The 25,103-nt window shown below is 44.2% G+C and overlaps 1 protein-coding gene across 1 annotated transcript in view; it reads right to left on the bottom strand.

Moving 5' to 3' along the window:
- Positions 1–760: 760 nt before the first annotated feature.
- The window catches only part of TSPOAP1 (TSPO associated protein 1), a 41,169-nt gene continuing 16,826 nt past the window's right edge, over positions 761–25,103 (bottom strand). The window contains 17 exon segments of the mRNA XM_074223623.1: positions 761–2,052; positions 5,554–5,682; positions 6,063–6,134; positions 6,249–6,355; positions 7,984–8,055; positions 8,594–8,762; positions 10,195–10,346; positions 10,958–11,057; positions 11,786–12,661; positions 13,417–13,599; positions 15,940–16,167; positions 16,270–16,662; positions 17,008–17,159; positions 17,591–18,400; positions 21,985–22,094; positions 22,487–22,599; positions 24,781–24,953. Coding sequence (XP_074079724.1) covers positions 1,846–2,052; positions 5,554–5,682; positions 6,063–6,134; positions 6,249–6,355; positions 7,984–8,055; positions 8,594–8,762; positions 10,195–10,346; positions 10,958–11,057; positions 11,786–12,661; positions 13,417–13,599; positions 15,940–16,167; positions 16,270–16,662; positions 17,008–17,159; positions 17,591–18,400; positions 21,985–22,094; positions 22,487–22,599; positions 24,781–24,953 — 4,046 coding nt within the window. The 3' untranslated portion in view covers positions 761–1,845.

The following is a 25,103-nucleotide window of genomic DNA, read 5'->3' as shown; positions in this document are numbered from 1 at the left end:
CAAGGACCCCGATAAGTCATCTTTATTTCCTTGTCTAGGGATTCACTTGCCCCTGTGAGTATCCTTCCCAGTCACTTCTCTAATTTTCTATAAATTGATTGTAATGCCACTCTCACCCTGAGGACAAGTCATGGAACTGAATGGAGGGTGGGAAGGAATTATCTAAGAGAATGGACTCCAGTGAAAACTTCCCTCTCATCCCCTGTCAGGGTTCCAGGGAAAATGATCCACTTCTTTCAGGCATACCCAGGACAACAAGATTCAGAGTCTAGATATCTGGAGTTTGAACTCCCTGATCCAACTTAAATACTTCAAGGGATTTCAATTTTGTCAGAGCAAGAAATCCCTTCACCAAGTCAGATTGCAATTCAGATCTTTTCAAGAGTTATAGTGATAGAGGAATATAAGGGGAATTCTAGGCAATATGAAACCAAAAAAAATCAATAAAGTCTTTTTTAAAAAAAAGAGTAGCAGTGATTGACAAATTGGTCACACTCTCGTCAACCTGGTGATGAGAACCTCTCAGAACTCAGAGTTAGTAAGCCCACCATTTGTCTGAGGGCTAAAGTCTAGCCCTTTTCAGCTTGGGAGAGCTCCTGCATAGTTTCCAAGAACCCAAGATTGCTTCCATGTGACTCCAGAGAAAGACTTCAGGAGAAGTAGACCAAACTGAGGAGGAAAAATTCTTCATTCTCCTTCCCAAGTTGAATCTAGTAACGGTTTTGTGAAAATAGACTTTATTATAATAAAATGTCTTTTTAAACAATTTCATACACACACACACACACACACACACACACACACACACACACACACACTCACCCCTTACTGTGACCCAGGAACAGCATGGGGCGGTGGAGGTGGCCATGGAGGTGATCAGTCAACCAACCTCCCAACATGTGAAGAAGCATGCAGAGGCGCCCCGCTGGCTGTCCAGGATCAAATGAAGGAAGGGATGGAACACTATGGATTGGAGGGATGGTGGGGATGGGACCCCTGTTGCATTCTAAGCATGGCAGATATGAAAATAAGTGCAGAATTCTGTCCTTGCCCCACTCCCATGCCCATTCCCCCACTTGTAGAGGTTAGAGATGGTACAGAAGAGAAATCAAATCTAATGATACAAATAAGGCAAACTCAACCCCTAACCTCTTAAACCCCCAACCCTTGGCCTGCTGGGGGAAGGGGAGGCTAGCAGGTGAAGTGGGGTGGGGCTGAGGAAGCCCTGTTTGGGGGAAGGTTGAGGTGGGGGACACACTTTGGCATGACCTTTCTCCTTGAGGGGGCTGGGAGGGGGTTGGTCTGTGCAGAGGAAGCAAAATGGAGCTGGAGAGTTGCTACAGAGGCACGGCTGCTTATGTACATATATACAGGGATTCACACAACCTCTAAGAGGTCTATGAGGGTTGGGGGTGATGGAGGGGACACAGGGAGACTTCAGTGCAAACTTTTTTTTTCCCTTAAGGGAGGGAAGACATGGGACCTGGGGGAACATACAAATGTTAACAAGAAGCTTCAAGAGCTTCTTCCCCCATCACACACACACACACACACACACACACACACACACACACACACACACCAGATACCCAGAGTCCCAGATTTTGGGGTAGTGGTGGGTGGGGATTACCAAAGTTAATTTCCATCCAGGGATCACAGCACCAGTAATGTCCAGAAAGCAGTGCAAGGACCAAGACCCCAGTTCCACAATGGGTCCCACCCCATAGACCCCTGGGCAAAAGTCCTTTGTTGGCTTAGGGGGATCTTTCAGGATCATTTGAGGAAGACAGGGTGAGGGTCTAGGAGATAGTGGGTTTAGTTCTGTCTTCCAGACATTGACTGTGTTCACTCCTTCTTTCCTGAGCCCAGTTTTTGAAGAAAATTCTTCCCTTTGGAGATGAGACCCCCCATCTTCTTAGCTGGAGTCAATGATTCCCTCAAATTGGACTTAAGGGTGCTCCCAGGTCTAAGAGAATGGGGATGAGATGGTCTCAAGTCACAGGGAAGGCATGGTAAAGGTCCAGTCAGATCCTGAGGAGTGGCAGACTGGAGCTAGAGGGGTATAAGAAGAATGGAAATTGAATTAGGTGCCTTTCCTTAGTTATCCCTGCCACCCCAGTCCCAGCTTGCTAAAACTTCTTCCCCTTTTTCTTTCCACCAATTACAAAGGAGGCAATTACAGGGGGATGAAGACTCCCAGTTCAACCCTACTGTGTTTTACTGCCCAAGGTTGATCCCTCCCACCCCAAAACTATCAATGAAGAGGAGGTAACAATCAGGATAGAGGAAAGAATTCTGGATCCTCAATTTTGTCCCTGTTCCTCTGTGATTTCTGAATCAACTTACTTCCCCTTATTTCTTAGCTTTCTCCTCCATGTTACAAAGATCTCTAATTCCTGCTTTGACATTTTACAAAGTTGGTCCTGGTATCATATACTTTCTTGTCATGCCAACCCAATCTTTCTGGTTCTTGAGAAAGCCAAGACAGGGAAATTGTCCAGAGGTGTTCTTGCTAGTTAAAATTGGAAAAGTCTCTTGAAAGATGATTGATTCCCTCTCCACCTGCCCAACTCATGTCTCCCTATGACAGAAATCTCCAAGAAGAACCATTCTCTATTTCGAAGAACATGGTCCAGAGACTGAGAGGAATGAGGCAAGACGGCCCCAGCCCCAAAAGGCAATAGGAGAGACTAGTTTAGTGCAGGTTTGGAGGGTTATTTTGCTCCTCAAATCAGTAACTGAGGGACCAAATAATCAGGAAATTTCCAAACTACAATTCCCAAGCAGGAAAGACTACATCAGGTCACTCAACCCAGTCTCCTGAGCAGGGCTGAACTATTCTCAGTTCAGTTCTCCAATACTTAAAGCTTTTCTGATTCCTCATCTTCCCTCTCCAAATTTTTCTTTTCTTTTTTAAATTTAACCCTGTACCTTTTGCCTCATCCCTGGTGGTAAAAATTCATTAGGAGTACATGGAAATAACAGAACACCAAATCTGGCATACATACCATACACACCCTCACAAAAGTGATAGAGGAAGAATGGATTCAGGGGACTTGGATTCAAATCCTTTGTCACTTGCTACCTTGTGCAAACTTGGGTTTAACTGCTCTGGGTCTGAGTTTCCCCAGATGTATGTAAAATGAAGCAGTTGGACAAGGTGTTTTCTGGGGTCTCTTCCAACTTTAAATTCATGATCATTTTCCACCCTTGGGCTTTTTTCCAACATACTGCACTGCCTTACCAGCCCCCTGGCTCTCTTTCACTCTCCTATCCTATCCCCTTCTCATTGCTGCATCATTACCTCAAGTTTCTTCCTTGTATCCTATATCCAGCACCCCAAACCAGACACAGTCCCAAACACAAGCTCACCCCAACATATGACCTGGCCCCAGCTCTCACCACCACCCCACACTCCCATGGTGTTATGGCCCCTGGACTGTTTGACATATGGCATAGGAGCTAATACCAGATTCTCTGAGTATTAGCTCTCGATATAGGATGTCATAATATATTATGTCATATGCGTTATGTCATAATATATGATTAAGTATGAAATAAGAGCTGTTACGTACTATGACCACTTATGAGATAATCTATTACTACTAATAATCATGACTAGGAAGCCAACTCTCAATTACTCAGAGATATAAATTCATTTGAGACCACTTGGGGTCTTTGCTTCTCCCCCTTCCTCTGCTTTCCTATAAGAGGGTGGGGAGTAGGAAAAGACTGCTAGAAAAATTAAGTGAAAGGCAGAGATCAACTGCCTTGAAAGAGAACAAGTAGGCAAGACTCCTGCCTCTTGGTCAGATAGTGGACAATAGAAAGGAATGCGGTATGTATAACCATACCCAACTAATACTTTTATTTATGCTTAATTGTACTGGATGGTTACTTACAAGGGAGGATGTTATTTGAGGGCAGGAGTGCAAAAAAGAAAAGTATATCAATGGTCATCAAAGTTAAGAATTTTTCAAAAAGACTGATAATTTTTTTTTAAACTAAAGGAATATTGGACTAAGGTGAAGCAGAAATAAAGCCTCCAAGCTGAGAGGATTTGGAATTATACATAGATCTAAATTGTTCAGTCTCCCTCAATTGAGAGTTGGATATAAAATAAGTTTAATCATTTTCACTGTCTATAATGTTATAATGATATTGCTAATGAGAATGGTATTTGTGATTGAGGAGATGATGTTGCTGCTAATGATATTTGTGATTCTTCTAATTATTATCAATTATTACAATACTAGAATCCTATATCTCAAAATGCTTTTGATATAGGATGCCATAATATATTATGTCATATGTCATGTCATAATATATGATTAATTATATAATATGAAGTGTCATATGCTATGACCATTTATGAGATAGTCTATTACTATCAAAAATCATGAATGATCTATTGATCTAGGAGAGCTATTCTATTTAAGTGAAAGAGGCTAGGGGTTGGTGAAGAGTGAGTGGGAAGCTAAATATCTGGAAAAACACATGGAATGGTAAGAGACTGGGGGAGATGGATGGGTTCCCCCACTTACATGTCACTCTACATATCTATCTCCATCTAGCACTGGACTCTTCTCTTCCTCATTCTCTGAAGGGTTGAGAATAAACAAAGGTGGTGGGTTACTAACAGACACACAAACCCACCCCACCCAGCTCTGGGGTTGGTTCTGATTTGCACCTCATGTCCTTCATCCATTTCTTTGGCCTCATATAACTACCTATAAGGGTGGACCAGAGGCAAGTGCCCTCTCACTCAAACGGCCTCCTCTCAGGTCCTAGGGAATGGAGTAAAGGTCTTATTAGCTCTTTCTCCAGAGGGAGACCATTCCAGCAGAATAGGCAACTTCGACCAGTCTAGAGGGTAAACTGCCACAGAGACAGGAGCCCAACCTACCCTCCCATAATGGGTTCTGACTGGTTTTCTCCAGTATCCTCAGGATCCGCTAATCTGGCCCCCACCCTCAGTCAGTGCCCAAGTTGGAGAGAGTGATGGTTGATCCCAGAGACTTGAAGAATTCCATGTAGATGATTAGAATATCTCTACTTTGTTAGCTACCCAGACTCCTTATTACCCATCTCTCCCAATTCACGAGTCTAACACAATAGTTTCTGCTCCTGACATTGGGGTCTGGAAAAGGTTAAAACATATAGACTTTGGGAGCCGCTAGGTGTACCAGTGAATAAAGCACTAACCCTGGGGTCAGGAGGACCTGAGTTCAAATCCAACCTCAGACACTTACTAATTACCTAGCTGTGTGACCTTGGACAAGTCACTTAATCCCATTGCCTTGCAAAAACATAAAAAAAAAATCATATAGGTTTTTAGACTATCCAGGGTTCTGATCATTCAGTCCAGTGATAGTAGACTGTGATCTGGGGTTAGTTTCCCCACCACCACCCCATTCATTGTGGCACAGTCTCAACCATCCCTTAGGCTTCAACTTTCCTTTCTCCACTATCACCCTTGACTACTTATTATATGTCTCCATCTATAGATCTAAAGGGAGATAGAAGAAGCTGATATATTGGTTCTGTGCTTACCTGGCTCTCAGCTATAAGGATCCCAGCATCCTTTTCCTTAGATGGCCCAGCTACCCTCCTGTCCTCACCAGAAACTATGCCCTCCAGAAAATTGGATGGGACAAGGCCTCTTTGTCCATTCAGCTCTCCCTATAAAAAACACACCAAGGTTGTTGAGTGGGGGGGGGGGGTCAGGTCTTAAGGAACCTCCTCTCCTACTGGACTAGACATCTGAAACCCCTTCCCTAACCCCCAAATCTCTCTCCTTTAACCAAGTGACATCAAGCTCCCTTGGGGACAGGCTTTGTGGCCATTACCAACCATCCTGGCCACACTATCAATAAAATACTACCAGAGGGAAGCGTGTGAGTCTAAAGCTATGCCTCTTCTGACCTGGCCCTCACAGCTTTCAGGAGCCCCTTGCCTCCCCCATTTTTTCCCTAAAATCCACCCCTGTCCCATGTCCAACCCTGAAGGAGCCAGAAACTAAGGAGCAGAAAGAAACAAAGTCCTTATCCACCACTCCTCACATAGTAGAAGCCATCATCATCCATGGCCCCAAACACTGTGATGACATCCCCAGCTTTGAAAGATAGCTCGGCCTGTAGAGAGAGATAGCTAGGTAAGTTCCAATGGCCTAGGGAAGGCAGTGTTCAGAGGACTCAGCTTGGGAGAACCCTAACCAGGGATCTTCTCTCTGCAGGAAAGATCCTTACCTCCACATCCACATTGGGAGAGTTCTCTCGAGGGTTATAATCAAAGGCAGCCACCATGGAACGGGATGTGCTAGGGCTGGCCCTGGCCTCTGGCTGAGAAGAGGAGCCTGAAGGGGGACAAAGAACAAACGCTTTCATCTTTTTACCTGAAAATCCCTTTGTCCTTTGACCATGTCCAAAAATATATGCCTCATTCTACATTTAAATGTTGGAGGTGTTTTATAATAATGATAATAGCATTTATTGTGGCACTTTAAGACTTACAAAGCACTTTCCAATTGTTATCTCATTAATTCTCATAAAAATTCTGTAGGTATTATTATTATTATTACTCCCATTTTTACAAATGAGGAAATTGAGGCTTACATTTTGTTTATTAGTTTAAACTAATTTTGGTTAAAAATCACTTGCCCTGGGTCAGATTAGTGACTATGTTGCAAACAAAAGTTGAACTCAGGTCTTTATAACTTCAAGTCCAGTATTCTATCTCCTACATTGCTGGGTTGTACCATTTTGTCCTTCCCTACATCTCCCTTGCTTTGGGGTTTTTGCTTCATCAGAATTTTCCCCAGAGTAGACTGTGGGCACCTCTGGTTCAACTTTGGACAAGAAGACTCCTAGGTTCCTCCAGTCCTCTCCTTTCTCCCTTCTCCCTCAGGTTCAGGGATGACACTGATCCTCATTTCTCCCAGATCAGAATCATAAGAGAAATTTCTTTATTATATGCTATGACTTTCTGGGCAGAAAGATACAGTGAGAAATTTAGGTGATTAAAAAAAAGACTATTAATATTTTTATTTTTGTTATGTCAATATATTTTTTCCAATTACATGCAAAGATAGTTTTCAGCATTCATCTTTTTTCTAAGTTTTTGAGTCCCACATTTTTCTATCACCCTCCCTTCCCTCCCCCTTCCCCAGAGAGGAGAGTAATCTGATATAAGTCGTATATATACAATTGTGTTTAACATATTTCCATATTAGTCACATCATTAATTTTTTAAAAAGAATTTTTATCATGAACTAGTGCAAAGTGAAGTGAGAACAAATAGAAGAACATTGCATCCTGTAACAGCAATATTGGAGACGATCAACTGAAATGACTCAGCTATTATCAGAAATACAATGATCCAAGACAATTACAAAGGAATTATGATGAAAAATATTATTTATTTGCAGAGGAAAAATTGATGGATTCTAAAATACAGATCAAAGCCTAGTACTTTTCACCTTAGTTTTTTTAAACATGACTAATATGGAAATATGTTTTGCATGATTACACACATATGATTTCTTATCTCATGGTGTGGGGAAGGGAGAAAGGGGAGAAAGTTTGGAACTCAAAATTTTAAAAAATAAATGTCAAAATGGTTATAACATGTAATTGGAAAAAAATAAAATATTATTATTTTAATGAAAGAATCATTGGATAATCCTAGATTGTTTGAGAGGAAATGAACCTTAGAGACCATTTCATCCAACTCCTTAAAGTACAAATAAGCAAACTGATGCTCAGAGAGATTAGATGATTTACTAACATTACAGATCTTGAGATTATTATCACAAGGGTCAGGTCTCCTAATTCCCAGTGCAAATTCTCTTTCCAGATTTTGTACAAAGCTGGGGTTGACTACTGTGGTCAGAGACCCCCAGAGCTTCCAAGTCACTCCTGGGAAGTCAGAAAGTGCCTTTTTTCTTGACACGCCCTTTCATTGGATACCCAAACAACTGCCTACCTTTCTTGGATCTCCGGGGTTTGGGGGGTGGCCCAACTGAATGGGGAGCAAGTAGTGGGAAGGAGCCATTCCCTAATCAAAGTCAGAAAAAAATGATGAATGAGATAAACAGTGAGATAGAGCAGAGGAAAGGAAAGGAAATAGACTAAGATCATTCTGAGTTCCCATTTTTCAAAACTTCATTCAGGAAATTTCATGGCCAACTTGGAATTAAACAGTTCCTGAATGATTAAAGCACTGAGACCTCCCCTCCTACCTAGCCCAATCATCCTAGGAATTTTTGAATATTTTGCACTAAATAACTGAGGACCCAGAATGAATCATTGGGTATATTTTCCTTTTTTTTTTTGATGGGGCAATGTGGTTAATTGACTCACCCAAGGTCATTCAGCTAGTATCAAGTGCTGGAAGGCACATTTGAACTTAGATCCTCCTGACTCCAGGGCCAGTGCTCTAACCATGGAGTCACTGAGCTGCCCCTTTCGGTATATTTTCAAAGCCCCTAGAAATAAGGGGCCCCTTGTCTACCTCCCACTCCTTCTTTATGACCCTAGCACCACTTCACCCTGGTCATCACCCTTGGTGATGTGAAGCAAGGTGGAAACCATACCTAAGCCCTCATTAGCATTGTCAGGGTGTATGTATCCCCTCTGGAGCAGCTGCCTTTTCACCACGGGGCTGCCCACTGCCACCTCAGCTACCATATTGCAGGGAACATAGCCTACTCGTCCTCCACATTCTCCTCGATAGAAGCCATCAGCATCCTTTTCTCCACACACCTGGAGACAGAAATCATAGTCACCTTAGTAGGGAGCTTCCCCAACCCACACAGAAGGACTAACACAACATCCCTGAAACAGTGAAGAAAAAGAGTTTAAGTGATGTGAAAATAGGAAAAAAGAGAAGAAATTGATAGATTTGATGTGTGAATGAATGGACTCCAGACTGCAAAAGGGCTGAACTAAATCCTGTCCCACTCCATCCAATGGCAATCATTCCTGTTCTCTTCCTCACTTGACCTTCAATGACTTAGCACTCCAGACCTGACAGAATAAAAGTTATGTTTTTATCTCCTACTGGTACCTAGATCTTCATTTTCATCTCCTCAGATTCTTTAGGCTATCCACCCTTCCTTTTCCTTAGTTTCCTAAGGCAGAGTTTGAGTTTTCCCTAAAGGATCATAGAATTTAGAATTGAATCTAAATACTAGAAAGATCAAGTACAGCAATTGATGCAAAAATGTTATTTTAATTGTCCTTGGAAATAAATAAAAAATTTTCATTCTACTACTTTCTTTGCTTTATGGATTAAAAAATATACTGCCAATTGACAAGAATTTGGCCCTCTATTGTATTCTTAAATGCCCATTTTGGGGGGTGGTCACAGTTCCCTTGTGAAGTCTGATGAAGTCTGTGGGCCCCTTCGAATAATTTTGTTGCCTACATTTATACATGAAGGAAAAGCTAAATATTGGTTAAAGGTCAGCGAAAATAAAGATTTAATTTTTTTTCCACCCAAGTTAACAGACAGCCCTTCCCTTCACCCCACCTCTCTAAGACTCCAGGTTAAGAATCCATGATCTAATCTAAAACCTCCCTCTTCATTTTACAAATACCTATCTTCCACCCCCACCCCCCTTTTATAAATAACTATGACCCAGGGAAGTCAAATGATTTGTCTACAGTCACAGAGGCAGCAAGTGGCAGAGCCTGCTCCAGTCTTTCCACCCTAACATGCTGTCTGCTAGGTTCCACCCACTTCTCCTGCTTCAGGCTGGTTGCTTTTCAGTTCAACTCTCCCACCAAGGACATATTCATTCCACTGTTCCTCATAGTTTCCAATACCACCCCCACTTAGAGCATGGGTATAATCACACCCACATAAAATGTACACTGACAATGGGGGACGGGGGAATCATTTGTTCACAAAAGGAGGGAAGAGCTCAAGTGATACTTTAAATGATCTTATTTATCAATGTATGGATGAAGAGCTCAGACTGTCCGTGTGTGTGTGTGTGTGTGTGTGTGTGTGTGTGTGTGTGTGTGTGTGAACCAGCTTAAATGTAGCTACATAAATAATTCCCTAGATGAACATTGCAGTGAGATCTCCAGAAATTCCCCATAGTAGTCCTACCCATGAGAGCTCTCTCAAGACTGGCTATCTGGACTTTCTGGTCAGAAGTCAAGATGATAGGATATGGAGCATTCTCACCTTCAAGAGCTGACCCTCCCGAAATGGAAGCTCCTCCTCCCCAGCATCAGCGTTGGGTGACATGGACACAGGGTCATAGTCAAAGAGAGCCACAAAGATCCGAACAGTTTCATTCAGAGGGGAAATCTCTTTTGCCTGGTTTCTTGGAAAGGCTAAGGGATAAAAGATCATAGATCAAGAGCCTTGAGGTCATCTCTTCTACCACCACCCTCTTCACCCCTACTTCCCCTTTTCTGCAAACAGAAAAAAAAAAAAAGTCAGGATCTGAATCTAGAGCTTTCAAATCCAAATCCAGCACAATTTCCATTGCACCATGACTACTCCAAGACCAAGAAGGGATGTGCTTTAGAAAAGGGGAAAGGGGGCGGCAGCTAGGTGGATTAGTGGATAAAGCACGGCCCTTGGAGTCAGGAGTACCTGGGTTCGAATCTGATCTCAGACACAATAATTACCTAGCTGTGTGGCCTTGGGCAAGCCACTTAACCCCATTTGCCTTGCAAAAACCTAAAAATCAAACAAACAAACAAAAAAAAAAAAGAAGAAGAAAGTGGGCAGCTAGGTGTCGAAGTGGATAGAGCACCGACCCTGGAGTCAAGAGTATCTGAGTTCAAATTCGACCTCAGACACTTAATAATTACCTAGCTGTGTGGCCTTGGGCGAGCCACTTAACCCCATTGCCTTGCCAAAAAAAAGGGGGGGGGGGAGGAAGGATTGACTTCTACACTAAACAATGTTCCTCCAGCTCTGCCTCTTAGCCACTCACCCAGTTCGGTTGCAGCTAGCCTAGAAGCTCGACTTCCTTTTCTGGGGGGGCCCCTCTGTCCAGCAATGTCCTGGACCTTGAGCTCTCTAGCTTCTGTTATCTACAGACAGAAGGATCAGAAATCATCTCCCATTCTTTGTTATTCATGAGTTCAATTTAGGTCAGATAGAGCCCCTCCTCCCTTCCCCTTGCCACCTCTGGCTTCCCCGGCAGCCAAGCAACATTACAGAAAAAGCCAGACACAACATGCTTCTTCCTAGAGTCTTTTCCTAATCTCCCTTAAATTGCATCAACACCTTGAGTCAGGAAAGATGGAGCCTAGAATTAGATCTAATCCTATCCCACTTCTGCCTCTATCCGCTGCCCTCTAAAACTCCCCTAAATAAGTGGTTTGGAGTTGCAACCCAGAGGACTGAAGTTAGACATTCAGAAAGGCTCCTTTCCTGGGATTTTTCAAGTGATCTCCCCTCCCAAACTTGATGACCTGCTATCTTGTTTAGAGGCAAGTGGCCTCCCTGCCAAGAAGCAATGGGTGCCTGGTCTGATCTCTGGCAGGGAAGAATCTGGTGCCAGCCTCCAACTGGCAGTAGAATGAAGAGGGTCCTAAGCAGCAGAAGCATTGAAGCTACAGAATGCATGTGGGGAAGAGGCAGGTGAGAGGGAGCCAGAGGACCTAACTCCCAGAGCTGCAGATGGAGATGGCATGGAATGGGACCTCCTGGCAGATGAGCAGTGGAGCCCACAAAGCACTCTGGCACAGCAGGAAGCAGGGAAGGGAGGCACAACAGTAGCTAGTACAGGAGATGCCCAAGGTAGGTAGACACAGACCCGAGAGGATGGTTCCTTCACTCGGCAGTTCAGGTTTCGGCCTTTTCTTTCCAGCTCCCCTTTCTCACAGCTAGAGAGGCGAAGGCAGTGGCTGGGGCTGGGGCTAGGGCTTGCCCCAGATGCCCCTCGTCTCCCTCCTAGGGAGGCACCTTCTGATCCAGTGCCCCGGCCCTCTCCATCTTGAGAACAGCAGGAAGAAGAGGAGATGCTACTGCCATTGCCCACAAATTCCTGTTCATCTTCAGAGTCATATTCGATACTGATCTCCAAGCACTTTGGAGCAAAACAGCTGGCCAGACCTGACTCAGGTGCAAGGCCCCTGGAACATCTCCGGGATAGGCCTGACCACCCCTTCCCACTAGTTTCTGTTCCACATTTCACTCCCTCACTGGGCGAGGGTGCACCCTTTTCCCAAGAAGAACCAGACCTTCCAGATCCCTGGGTCCCACTGCTGCTGAGAAGGCGACTGCAGTGCTCTCGAAGGTCAGATGATCGCTTGCGGACAGGCAACTTCTCAGGGGAGCCCCCTCCCTTTCGCCTGCTCCCTAAGGGGCTCCCTCCAGCCTGGCAGGGGGCAAGTTCCTCAAGGGGGTCCCTTATCAGGGAAGAGTCAGGGATTGTGGAGGGAGGTCTCAGATCCCAGAGGCGGCTGCCAGAGCGATTTAGTCCTAACCCCTGGGGTTCTGGCAAGTGGGCATAAGTCAAGGAACCACCTGCCCCCTTCTTTTCCTCCTCATTCTCTTCCTTCTCTTCTTCCACCTCATCCTCTTCCTCTTCAGGAATGCTAAATAGCTTCTTGCTGCAAAACTGTTGAAGAGGGAGCTCAAGAATCTGCTCTAGGATCTCTTCATCACTGTCTGTCTCACAAGAGTCCAGCTGGGGTGGGGGTGGGGGAAGAGACATAGGCAGTGGCAGGAATGAGGGGGTCATTGGGAAAGAGGAAAAAAGGGTTAACACCATCCAAAGGTTGGGGTGGGGGGGAGGCTGTTAGGACAATCAAACATCCCTCCCTCAGCTTCCTCCAAAGTACTCTCCAACCACCTCTCTCTGAATTATCAAAGGAGAAAAGAGGTCCATAGAATATTAATGACCTCCTGGAGAATCACAGCATGTAGAAGGCAGAACCAGAAGGAGAAGTTAGGTCTCCCAATGCCTCACATTCTAATCCTTGGGCTTCATTGAAGAGACATTTGAACCCCAGGATAGGGAGGTGACATTGAGTGACAGGAAAGTCTTAATGGAGATTAAAGAGGATTTTCTTCTCTCCATCCCCTTCCTACCAGCTTAAGGACTTCAGATTCTTTATGTGCCTTTCCCTATCCTTCTGTCATCCAGTCTGGGTTCTGGAGCTACCCTTTCTGGAATTCTCTCAATCCTAAAAGACTTCTTCCAGGCACCATTCCTTGATGAAGCAATAGACAAAATTTTCTCTTCCCCCCCCCCCCACCCCAACCAGCTCCCAGAGGACTCACAAAGTTAACCTCATCCACCTGGTCTCCTTTTCCCAAAACTCAACATGGTGACTAGAACATTATATTCAGCTCAAGAGATGTTGTAGTGATGGTTGGTAAATGGAAGTAAAAGTAGCCCAGGAAAATCAGACTCAATCAGACTCCCCCTCACCCCGTTACCTTGGCACCACTCTCCCTGTTGTTGGTCTCCCCATGCTGGGGGGAAGAGAGAGACTCTATGCCTGTCTCCTCTTCTTCCTCCTCCTCCTCTTCTTCCTGGATGTCTGACAGGTCAGAGTTTCTGCCATGGTCCATGAGAGAGTTTGTCAGGCGGGCCCCAACTTCAACAGTATCCTCCCTCTGCTGGGGAAACGGGATGGAGGAGGAGGCATAAGAGTATAAATGGGAAGGAATCCCTCCCTGCAAGATTTTTATGAGAAAAAAAATGAATAAAGAAAAGGGATGGGAAAAGAAAAGGCAAGATAGAAAGGGGGGGTTAGGGGAAAGGAGGGAGGAAAAAATAGAGAAAAGAAGGGAAATTGAGGAAAGAGAAAAAAAGGGAAAAGTAAGTGGGGAAAGATATTGGGAAGGAGAGGAAAAAGAGAGAAATGATGGGGAAATGATGGGGAAAAAAGAAAGAAACTGAGAAGGGGGCAAGAAGGAGAATGGGGAAGGTTAGAGGAAAAGAAGAGAGAGAACAAAGAAGGGGCAAGAGGAGGGGAATGGGAAGAGGGAGATTGTTTGAGACCCAGCACAGTGAGTGGAATTTGAAATCTATATTAATAAAAATAATAATAATAATATACATTGACAAGATATTTTCCTCACAATAGCCACATGAGGTAAATGGCACAAATATTTTGGGACAGCAGTGGATAGAGCACCAGCCCTGGAGTCAGGAGGACCTGAATTCAAATCCAGCCACAGACATTTAATAATTCCCTGTGTGACCTTGGGCAAGTCACTTAAATAAACAAATAAATAATTGAATGAATGAATAAATAAATAAATGCCTTAAATAAATAAAATTTTTAAAAATATATTTGCTATTTCCATTGGAAATTAAGGCTCAGAGAAGGGAGATGAATGGCCTTAAGTCACTGTCAATGTCATTCAAATTTCAAAGATTTTTGGCTCTTCTCAATCTAAGGCCAACATTCTTTCCACTATACCACTTTACCTCTCTAGACCTTCCCTTCCTCTTCTGGAAAAAAAAAAAAAGAAGAATCTCAGTCCTAAGAAATGAAGAGATGGGGGTGGCTAGGTGGCGTAGTGGATAAAGCACCGGCACTGGAGTAAGAAGTACCTGGGTTCAAATCCAGTCTCAGACACTTAATAATTACCTAGCTGTGTGGCCTTGGGCAAGCCACTTATAACCCCATTGCCTTGCAAAAACCTTAAAAAAAAAGAAAGAAATGAAGAGATGGTCTTTTACTTTCTATGATTGGATTAATGGTTGCTGAAAGAACTGACCACAAAATTTGACTGAGACACCAGAAGGGGTACCAACTTTGAAGAGTATGGGTGGGAAAGAACAGAGCGTTTGTGGGGAAGAATCTAGGCATTCTTATTTTTGTTCTTGTTCTCTCTCTCTCGCTCTCGCTCTCTCTCGCTCTCTCTTGCTGTCACTCTCATTCTCGCTCTTCCTATTTCCCTCCCCGTCTCTCCCTTCTTTCTCCTCTCTCTCCCATTCCCCCCCCCATCATGATGGCAGAGCCAGTCTATAATCCAGGAATCCAGGGCACCAGAATTTAGAGAGCACAGACAACAGCAGTGCTCCTTTAGCAGGCAGAGACTATGAGCTTAGCACCTAGTTAGCAAGATTTAATTAATTAAAATTGGAAGCTCCCCAGATGGCTTCCTTGATCTTGGTCTTGTTCTTTCTAATTGTGGCAGCCTACACAAGCTATGGCCTTGGGACATCCTAAGGTTTCTATTCAAGTCACAGGGTCTCTTCCCCAACAAGATCTGGGTCTTGAGGTTTCTAACCCCTCCTTCAATTGCTCTCTCACACACACCTCCTCAGGAGGTCTTACTGTTTTCCTCAGGGACCAGAATTAAGCTAACTAAATTCTGAAGAGTTAAGAAATCTCTTTGGGTCTGATCCTAGCATTCTGGAATTCATCATCTCCTATCTCTGTAAATTGATTTTATTCTCCCTTCTTTCCCATAAATAATAATTAAGTCCTTTAGGAAAACTCAGCTCCTACCTGAGCAAAGAGGACACTCATGCCAACACCAAACATAGACTTTGGCATGGTGACCTCCAGTAGAGTAGAACACACATCCTCTCTGGGCCTCTTTCCCCCTTTGATAGAATGGGGTTGAGACATGAGTTGGAGAATATTTGGGAGCTCATCAAGAATGTTGATGAATGAAAGCATTTCTAAGCACTAATTGAAAGGAAAAAGAGGTTTGGGAAGCTGTTCTTCCTTTTTGAGGTACTACTTGCTTCACCCCTCTTACCTCATGGGGTTATTGTGAGACACATATGAAACCACATCTAATTAAAGTACTTTGTGCCATCTAAATAGTGATTGGTGGGGGAAGAGTTGAATTCCACTATGTAGACAAAGAGAAAGAGAAGATATTAGCCAACCATAGAAGATGGAGAAGAATCACAAGGAAGTATAGCCACTCAATTTCCAGTCCACATGCTATGACGATAATCTTCTGTCTTGAACACTGTACCCCTATGCTCACCTCAGCCCTGGTTCGAAGCCCAGGTCCAATTTCTCCTCGACCAGTCTCTACCCCCAGCATCCTTTCAGCAGGGCCTCCTGGAGCTGGGCAAGGGGCAGGACCAGACTCTCCCTTCACTGCCACCATCACTGCCTCCTCCTCCTTCTTCCCCAACTGAGGAGATCCCATGTCTTGGCCTCTCTTGCCTCCAGTGGCCCACACTGCTGCTGGGAGAGCTCTAGCCTCCTCCTGAAAAAGGAAGCAATTACTAGGGGGAAGACTGCGTTCTCCCAACTCATCCCCAGTAGCCCAAGGACTTGACCTAGCAGAAGAATTTCTCACAATAACCACCTGCAAGCTGTCCTGTGTGGAATCCTCTTGAGAGAGTCTCTCTGCTGTCTTTGAGGGGCTGCTGGGGAGGTCTTCTGCAATGTCTTGGGTTCCAGGGGGATCATAGTGTTGAGGGAGGGGACTTGAATCCCCGGGGCCCATAGGGGCAGGACAAGGAGGGGATTTGGTCTCAGGGTTTGTGGAAGGCAACAAGGAGGCAGCAGATGGTCTGAGAGCTGGAGGGGATGGACAGGCCAGAGCCAAGGCTGCTGGAAGCTGGGCAGGGATGGAGTCGACAGATTCTCCATGTGGGGACATGGTACGCACAACCACCTCCCTACACACTCGAAGCAACTGCAGCTGAGACAGATCTACCAGCACACTGCCTGCTGTTGGGGATGCAACCTCCATAATCTGGAGTACAGGGGCACAGGAGCAAAAATTGTCTTTAGCGCCCATTCCCACCAAAGGTCAGTTCCCCATCTCTCATCCTCAAGACCACCCTCCCAACCATCTGGCAGGGGAAAGAAGAAATTTTGAGGCTTAGGGAAGAAACAACAGCTCCCCAGAACACCCCTACCCTGGAGGTCTCAAATTTGCAGTATCATTATGGGAGGGCCCGATAGTCAGCTGTTTCTGGGTTACTAGAAAGGAAGGGATAAGGGTCTTCTCTTTCATCTGCAATAGGAACCAATGTTGGCAGAGTGCACGAAGGGACTAAAAATGTGGGTGTGACCCCCCTGAATCCCAGTATGGTACCTTTTGTCCATCAGCATAAACAGCATAACCTGTGACCCGAACACCATTGGACGATCCAGCAGCATCAATGGTGACTGGGAGCCAGCTAATGACCAAGATCCCTGGAGAGGGGCCTTGCTCAATCTGTACATCCAGGGGAGCATCTGGGGGGCCTAGAAGAGGGGAGGAATAGAAAACCAGTCAGGGATCTAACCCCCCCCATCTAATCAATCCCTAGAAAGAGGGAGCAATATGATATAGGTTTAGAATCAAAAGACCAAATTTAGAATCAAAATTCAAATCCTGCTATTTACCTGGGTGACCCTGGACAAAGACACTTCTCTGGGCCTCAATTTCCTTATTTGTAAGCTGAGGGATTTGGATTCAATAATATCTAAAGTCCATCTATCTCTAAAGCTTAGGACCTCCCAACAGGACAAGGAGCTCCATTGTTCATTCCCAGGGAAGGGGGGGGGCAGCCCTGAACCTCTGACACTCTTCTCAGTAACTTAATTTCCTGAGGTCAGACCTTTCAAAGAAGGAGCTCATTCTGCCTTGCAATCCCCAGGTGGCACAGCCCCGGGCCATTCCTCACCCTTCATACCTGCTGCCAAAGTGGTGAAATGTACTACAGCGGCTCGATTTTGTAGTTTCTCCCAGCTTGGCTCCGAAGGCCCAAGTGTAAAGGGCCGGGCCTCCACCCGGGCCTGGTAGGGTGTGCCAGGTCGCAGGTGGCAGAAGGTACCCCAATAGGTACCTGGATGTGCAGGTGGACACTCCTCCCCATTGAGGTAGACAGCATGGGCAAGGTTGCTATTGCTGGGCACCCAGGTGATTTCAGCAGATGTGGCGGTCAGCCGGCGGACCCGCAACTGGCTGGGGGCCAACCCAGCCCCTGCTCCTACCATAACACAGCAGCGGAGAGGGTCTGAGCTGCCCTGGCTGGTCAGAGCCTGAACAGACACACAGCAGGATCTTGACTGCAGGTCCAGATGCTCCAGTACAGTTTTTCGGGGTGTCCCAGGGCCCAGGGTCTGATACAGTTTTCCATCCACACAGATATGGTATCCCTGAACCTCAGCCCCATCCAAAGGAGGTTCCCATGTCAGCACCACACTGTGGGCCAACTGCTTTAGGACAGCCAGGTGTCGGGGATAAGGCACAGCAGGGGGGTCCAGCAGGGGACTGGGGCTGAGCTCATTCCTCTCCTCCTCATGCCTGGCCTGGCTGCTTCCTCCACTGCTCTGACCCCCACTGCTACCAACCCCACCCCCACTTAGGAAGCTGAACTCAGGGCCTGAGCTATGAGACAGGTCCATCAGTTCTGGGGGCAGTGTGGTCAGGAGGTCATCATCAGAAACTCGCTCCACAAAGTTGGAGGGGACCAAGCCCCGGCGGCCATCCATCAGCTCCCCTGAGCAAAGGTGAAGGGAGAAGAAGAAAAGGAAAGGAACTATGAGAAATCAAGAGTGCACCCTGATTGGAAGCTTCTGTTTAAATGTTGCAGCAATGGAGAATTTTAAGCATTTTATTTGAAGTAATTTAATCCAACCACACACCAGCTAGGTCTGGCCATCGTGTATCTAGTGCCAGGTCTGGAGTCAGAAAGACATCCTCCTGAGTTCAAATCTGGCCTCAGACACTAACTAGTAATGTGACCTGGCCAAGCCGACTGTTGGCCTCAGTTTTCTCATCTGTAAAATGAGCTAGAGAAGGAAATGGCAAAACCACTCCAGGATCTTTGCCAAGAAAACCCCAAATGAGGTTATAGAAAGTCAGAAAGATTGAAATGACTGAACAACTACAATCCAAACCCTATCTGTAAAACTTAAGGAAATCATTCAGGTACAGGAAAAAAAATCTCCACACACAGGATTCTATTCAGGTTAGCAGAATCATATGATGTCATAGGTTTCCCCCCTTCTTTTTTGCCACAAAGAATATAATGATAATAAAATATTTATATATATATACATGCACACATATATATATATTCATATACATACACACACACACACACACACAAACACACATATATATATAAACTATCAATTTACAAAGAACTTTTTGATAGCTGAGAACATATTCCCAGAGCATTTGCACAAGGTAGATTCTTAAATGTTAGCTGGAATAGAAAGTACTTTCATATATTATGTCATTTGATTCTCACAACAATGCTATGAGATAAGGTTGAACAAGCATCATTACAGGTGATGTTGATGTCTGTCCTTTATTTTCAAAGAAGATCATGTCATCAAGGAGATGATGCCATGACAAGGACATGAATTAGATTTAAGTGAGGGGGTCTCTGCTAAGTCACCAACTTCACTTTCTCCTCCAGAGCAATCTGGGTGTAGTGGTCAGATATGAATCAGGACACTGAAGATGGGTCCTGGATATAAAGCAATTAGAGTTAAGTGACTTGCCCAAGGTCACACAGCTAGTAAGTGGCAAATGTCTGAGACTGGATTTGAACTCCAAACCTCCTGACTACAAGGCCAGTGCTCTATCCACTGTACCAACCAGATGAAATTGAGGTTCAGAGTCAATGAGTATTATCAGATTGAGGACTCATACCCAGGTTTGACTACATGACCCTTCTTCTCACCACTACAACAACCTGCTAAGACATTTGCAAGAGCCCTTTTCCTTCAATAGCAAATGCTATGCTGATTTAGCTAGCAATGAGAAAACTAAGTAAGAGATGTTGACACCTATATTAGTGATAGGACCACACTTAGATCAAGGGACACTTGTTAATAACTGAAGTTTACTGAGGAAGATAGCAATTTGTACTAGGAGTTACTCTCTTTAAATCATATTCTTTAAATGTTATTCAAATGCTAGTGATTCATAATTGGTTAATAGTTATATTCATCCTTCTAATTCCTCCATAAAAGTCCTAGTCACATGTTTCATAATAATGATAGCTAGGATTTGTACAACACTTTACAGATTTGCAAACCACTTTACAAATATTATTCCCTTTGATTGACTTAACAACTCTGGGAGATAGATTATTATCATTCCTTTTTTATAGGTGAAGAGACTGTGGTAGGCAGAGATTAAGTTACTTGCCCAGGATCACATAGCTAATAAATATCTAAAGACAAATTTAAACTTAGGTCTTCCTGACTGATTCCAGAGCAGCTAGGTAGTGTAGTGAATGGAGTGTTGAGTTTTGGAGTCAAGAAGTCTCATCTTTCTGAGTTCAAATCTGGCTTCAGACACTTCTAACTGTGTGACCCTCGGCAAGTCACCTAATCCTGTTTGCCTCAGTCTCCTTATCTGTCAAGTGAGCTGGAGAAGGAAATGGCAGGCTCCAATGTGTCTGCCAAGAAAACCCCAAAAGGGGTCAATGAAGAATGTGACAAAACTGGAAATTACTGAAAAACGATTTTTGGTTTGGATGACTCTATCCATTGCACCACTACCTGGCTGTTTCTTCATGATGTGAAATTAGTCTTGAATTCTGCAAGGTTATATAATATTAAGATTGGCATGTTTACCCTGGTTTGTACATCTCTGAATATTATATCCCTGAGTATTTGAAGGCCTTTCATGATCTAGAGGAATCCGATATATTCTGTTTGGCCCCAGTGGGCATCTCCAGGGTAATGGGTAGAAGTTACAGAGGCAGCTTTAGTTGTGATATCAAGCAGAGTTGCCTTTGTCTCTCCAGGGCTTAGCATACTGACTGGCACACCATATATATATTTGTTGATTGGTTGATTGATTTAATCCAATTTTTATGGATGAGGATATTGAGATGTAGAGAAGCAATTTAACTTGGGAGAAAAGGGAAGAGCCAGTGCTGCTCTCTAAGCTCCATATTCTGGGCTTGACTAGTCAGTGAGCTACAGATTACCCTTTGAGTTAGCAGTGACTCTGCGAAATCTAGTTATTCTGGCATAAAAAGCTATAGCCTGAGATGATCATTCACCTCACAGCTTCTACCCAAACTGGAGGCACTATCTACTGAAACAAACAAACATTTTTTCTTTTGAGGCAATCAGGGTTAAGTGACTTACCCAAGTTCACACAGTTCATAAATGTCTGAGACTAGATTTGAATTCAGGTTCTCCTGTCTCCATGACTCTATCTACTGCACCACCTAGCTACCTCAAGGGTCTGAAGGGTTAGCCCTGGCAAACTCAGTCCTGTGAAGTGATGATCAATATGATGGGAAGCCAAAGCTAACTTATTTGCCTTTATATCTCACCCCTTGTCACAAAATGGAATAGTACTTTACACATACTAAGTGATTAATATGTTTGTTGAACAAATGACTCACCCTCATATACTACCTTTATTGTATTCCCTACACAGCCCCATATACTCAGTCCTTGACCCCAGTTTTTTGAGTAGGGTGGAGTGAAGAGATAAAATTAAGAATTTAGACTTTCAAATGACCTCCAAGAAAAGACAAGCATATGGGCCCTAGAAATGGCAAAGATGGGGCAGCGAAGTGGCACAGTGGCTAGAGCACCTGAGCTGGAGTCAGAGGAACCTGAATTCAAATTCAGACACTTAATAATTACCTAGCTGTGTGACCCTGGGCAAGTCACTTAATCCCATTACCTTGCAAAAAGAAAAAAATAAATGGCAAAGGCACAGTCTACCCCCGGGACTTTAGGAGGGAGAAAGGTAGGAAAGGAAACAAAAGTTTATTAAATGCTATTATGGGCCAGGTCCTGGAGTAAGCACTTTATAGATAGTATCCCATTTAATCCTTACAACAACCCTGAGAGGTAGGTGTTATTATTATTTCCATTTTATAGTTGAAGAAACTAAAGCTGACAGAGGTTAAGTGACTTGGCCAGGGTCACACAGCTAAGTGAGTGATTTGAATTTCAATCTTCATGTCTTGGGGTCCAGGGCTCTGTACACTATGGTGCCACCTCGAGAGAAGTTGATTGATCTGGACAGAGGGATCAGTTAGTTAAAAAGCCTTCATGAAGAGGGAATGAGATGAAATTATCTTCCTATTCTACTTACCTTCAAAAAATCCATCCTCATCCATATTGCCATAGATATAGATATACTCCCCTGCAGTTAGCGGCAGTTCTGCCTCTGGGTTCTCATTGGGACCATCAAAGGGATTGTAGCTGGTAATAGTGGTAGGAGAGGTCAAGTCACTGGATAAGAAAAGAGGGAGGAGGACACTACTGCCCCACTCCCACTTGTTTCCTGCCCCGCTCCTGGCCCCTCCACTCCCTCCTGGACACCTAAGTTTTCCCATTTAATGAAAGGACAAAGTCTTGCTTCCCTACCACAACACACACACACACACACACACACACACACACACACACACACACACACGGAAACCTCAGGTCAGATCTCTCCACCACCCCTCTTTCTAAACCCTCCTGATCTTGCCCCATATCCAGAGGCATCCCAGTTCACCCAGTCTCAGCATCTTTGTCATGTGATACATGATAGGTTGAAGGGAGCCGGGCAAGATGACCTAAGAGAATCCGGCAGGGAGGATGCTCACCTGTACCGAGCTAGGAAGACCTGAAGTTTGGCCCCTCTGAAGACACCCTCAGTCTCTGGAAGTAGGGACACACTGTCCGCCTCCAGTTCTTCCACCTCACTGGCTGTATCCACCTAGAGGGATGAAAGGAAGTAACAGACAGAAACAGATTCTTTAAGGTTTGCAAAGCCTAACTTCCCCAGACTATACAAACCTTTTTGTCTCAGACACTTTAAAAGATGCATGAACATTTTGAAAGCATAATTCAAATGGACCCTATGTTCTTTCCATATCAACAGCTGGAACCCTCTGAATAAATTACTCTGAAGTGTGGAACCCCTCTCCAACTTAAGGAGGGTATCAGGAAAGAAAAAAAGGACAATACCAAGTTTGAGTTTTAACCTGTCCCATCATCTTTCCAGCAGAGGGAGCCCCTTCCCAACCAATCAATCAATAAGAATTTATTCAGTGCCTACATTATAGGTACAAAATATAAACAAAGGAAAGCACTTGAGACATGGGGAGGTACCATAATTCAGAGAGGGTAAAAAAAGAAAAAGAGGAGAGAATTATGGAGAAGGAGATGAATTATGCAGAAGGAGATGGTCCAACTAAGCTTTTAGGGGAACCAAAGAGTCTAAGAGATGGACAGGTGTAGGTAGACAGGAATTCATTATAGACTTGGAGGAAGAAAGATAAAAATGGATGCGCAACTATCAAAAACAATTTGACTAAAAGGTAGAATATCTGAAAGGATGGAAATGTAGGTTGGATTCAGGTTATAAAAGGTTTTAAATGCCAAATGGGAGACTTTATATGTGAGAACCAGAGGTAAAAATGTTAGGTGGGGAAGGACATGTAAGACCCAGGGCTATAAGAATATCACTAGTATCTATGCAGAAGGTAGATTAGAAAGGGGAGAGACTTTAGGAAGGGAGGTCAATTAAGAGGCTAGTATAATAGTGTAGGCAGAAGTTAATAAGGCACTAGATAGACCAAACTATTAGTATGACAATAGAGAGAGAGAACTGAGATGAGGATGAGGATGAGGAAGTGGGATAGGGAGGGAGGATTGGAGGTAAAAGGAGCTAGGCATTTTTATTGACAATTTTGATGCAGAATTTAAATGTTAACCCCAAAGGATTCTTTAATTTTTTCTTGGTAATCTAGTGAAACCTATGAATCACTTTTCAAAATGTTTTTAAATGTACAAAATAAAGATATCCAAGGAGAACAATCATATTGAAAAAATTATAAAATATACTTTAAAAAAAAAGTTCACAGACTCCAGGTTAAGAAACCTTGTTTATAGGCAACTGAAAATAAAAATGCAACTTTTTTTACAGATACTCTCCAAGTCCATCCACTGATCCCTTGTGTATATGTGGGGTTAAGGGGAGTGCATGAACCCTGACTACAAACCCTTTTTTAAGAACCTGTTTCAAAGAGGAAAGGATAAAATGAAAGGATGGATAAAAGACACAATCTTATATACAATATTTCCCACTCTGTGCAACAGGACTGGCTGGATCTTGAAAAAGTTTGGAGAAACAGAAAGACCAGTCAGGGCAGAAGTTTTGGATAGCCATGTCTTCACAATTTGCACAACAATGGGATATTGCCTCCAATACCTGACCCTGGCACCATATTGGTACAGGGAAAATTTTTGTCTTCTACTAAAAGTCCTGAGGGAAAAAAATGATTGAATGCTGGGATGACAAAGGGCATAGTAATTGGAATGAATAGGCAGGATAACTGAAGGCATGAAAATACAATCTCCAAGAGAAGGGAAGTTCGGAACTCATCATTAGGAGACTAGTAACTTAGAGCTCATCTCCATCCCAGACCTGGTTTTGTACCTTCTTTGGTCCTAGAAGCAGAGAACTACCCCTATGCCCATCACTACTCTTATTAATAGTCTCTCTGCAAGTATTCCTGGCGCCAAAGTGTCTCTATCCAATCTAGTCCCCTGAGGTCTCAGGGGGTCCCCCAAGGACCAGAGCAAAAAGCAACCTGAGGCAGGACTACAACCCAACCTCTGAGGACAGGGAGCTATGCTCAGTTCAATTCCTATACCCTCAGGAGATAGCTGGCAGAGTTCTGTCCAATATCCCTTGTCCAGCCAGACTTTTCCCCAGCCCTCCATTAATACAGCAAAGGGCAGGGTATGACCTATCCTACAGAAGACTCCCAGAAGAAGGATGATCATGGGACATCCCACTCACTTCTTCACAGAAATATGCTAGAATGACTACTAGCTAGCCAGGCTAATCTCCCTTTTGTGAGCATCAGTTTGGTCTGGGGAGAACACTGACCTCTGGAGTAGGACATGACTTGGGACTGTTGTGAATGGATTCAGAGCGGGAAGAGTTGGAAAGAGATTCTGCCTTCTTAGCAGCCCTTCTTGGGGTCCCAGAGTGACCAATAGAAACGGCATCTGGAGCCCTTAGGGCACCATGCCTGGGAGAGCCTGGCAGAAGGTCCACATCTGGAGGAGAGATAAAAGATTTGAGAGAGGGAAGGAAGAAAGTTGGCAGGTAACTGTCCCTCCACACCCTAGCACTCCCATCCAAGAAGGTGACTCCCACTATGGAACTCCCCTAAAGAGCAATGAAATGGAGGGGTAGCCAGGTGGTGC

This window comes from Macrotis lagotis, chromosome 2, assembly GCF_037893015.1.
Source record: "Macrotis lagotis isolate mMagLag1 chromosome 2, bilby.v1.9.chrom.fasta, whole genome shotgun sequence".
In the NCBI taxonomy this organism is placed as follows: domain Eukaryota; kingdom Metazoa; phylum Chordata; class Mammalia; order Peramelemorphia; family Peramelidae; genus Macrotis; species Macrotis lagotis.
The sequence above is the reverse complement of the archived record's forward strand: the minus strand, read 5'-3'. Positions and strand labels throughout refer to the sequence as shown.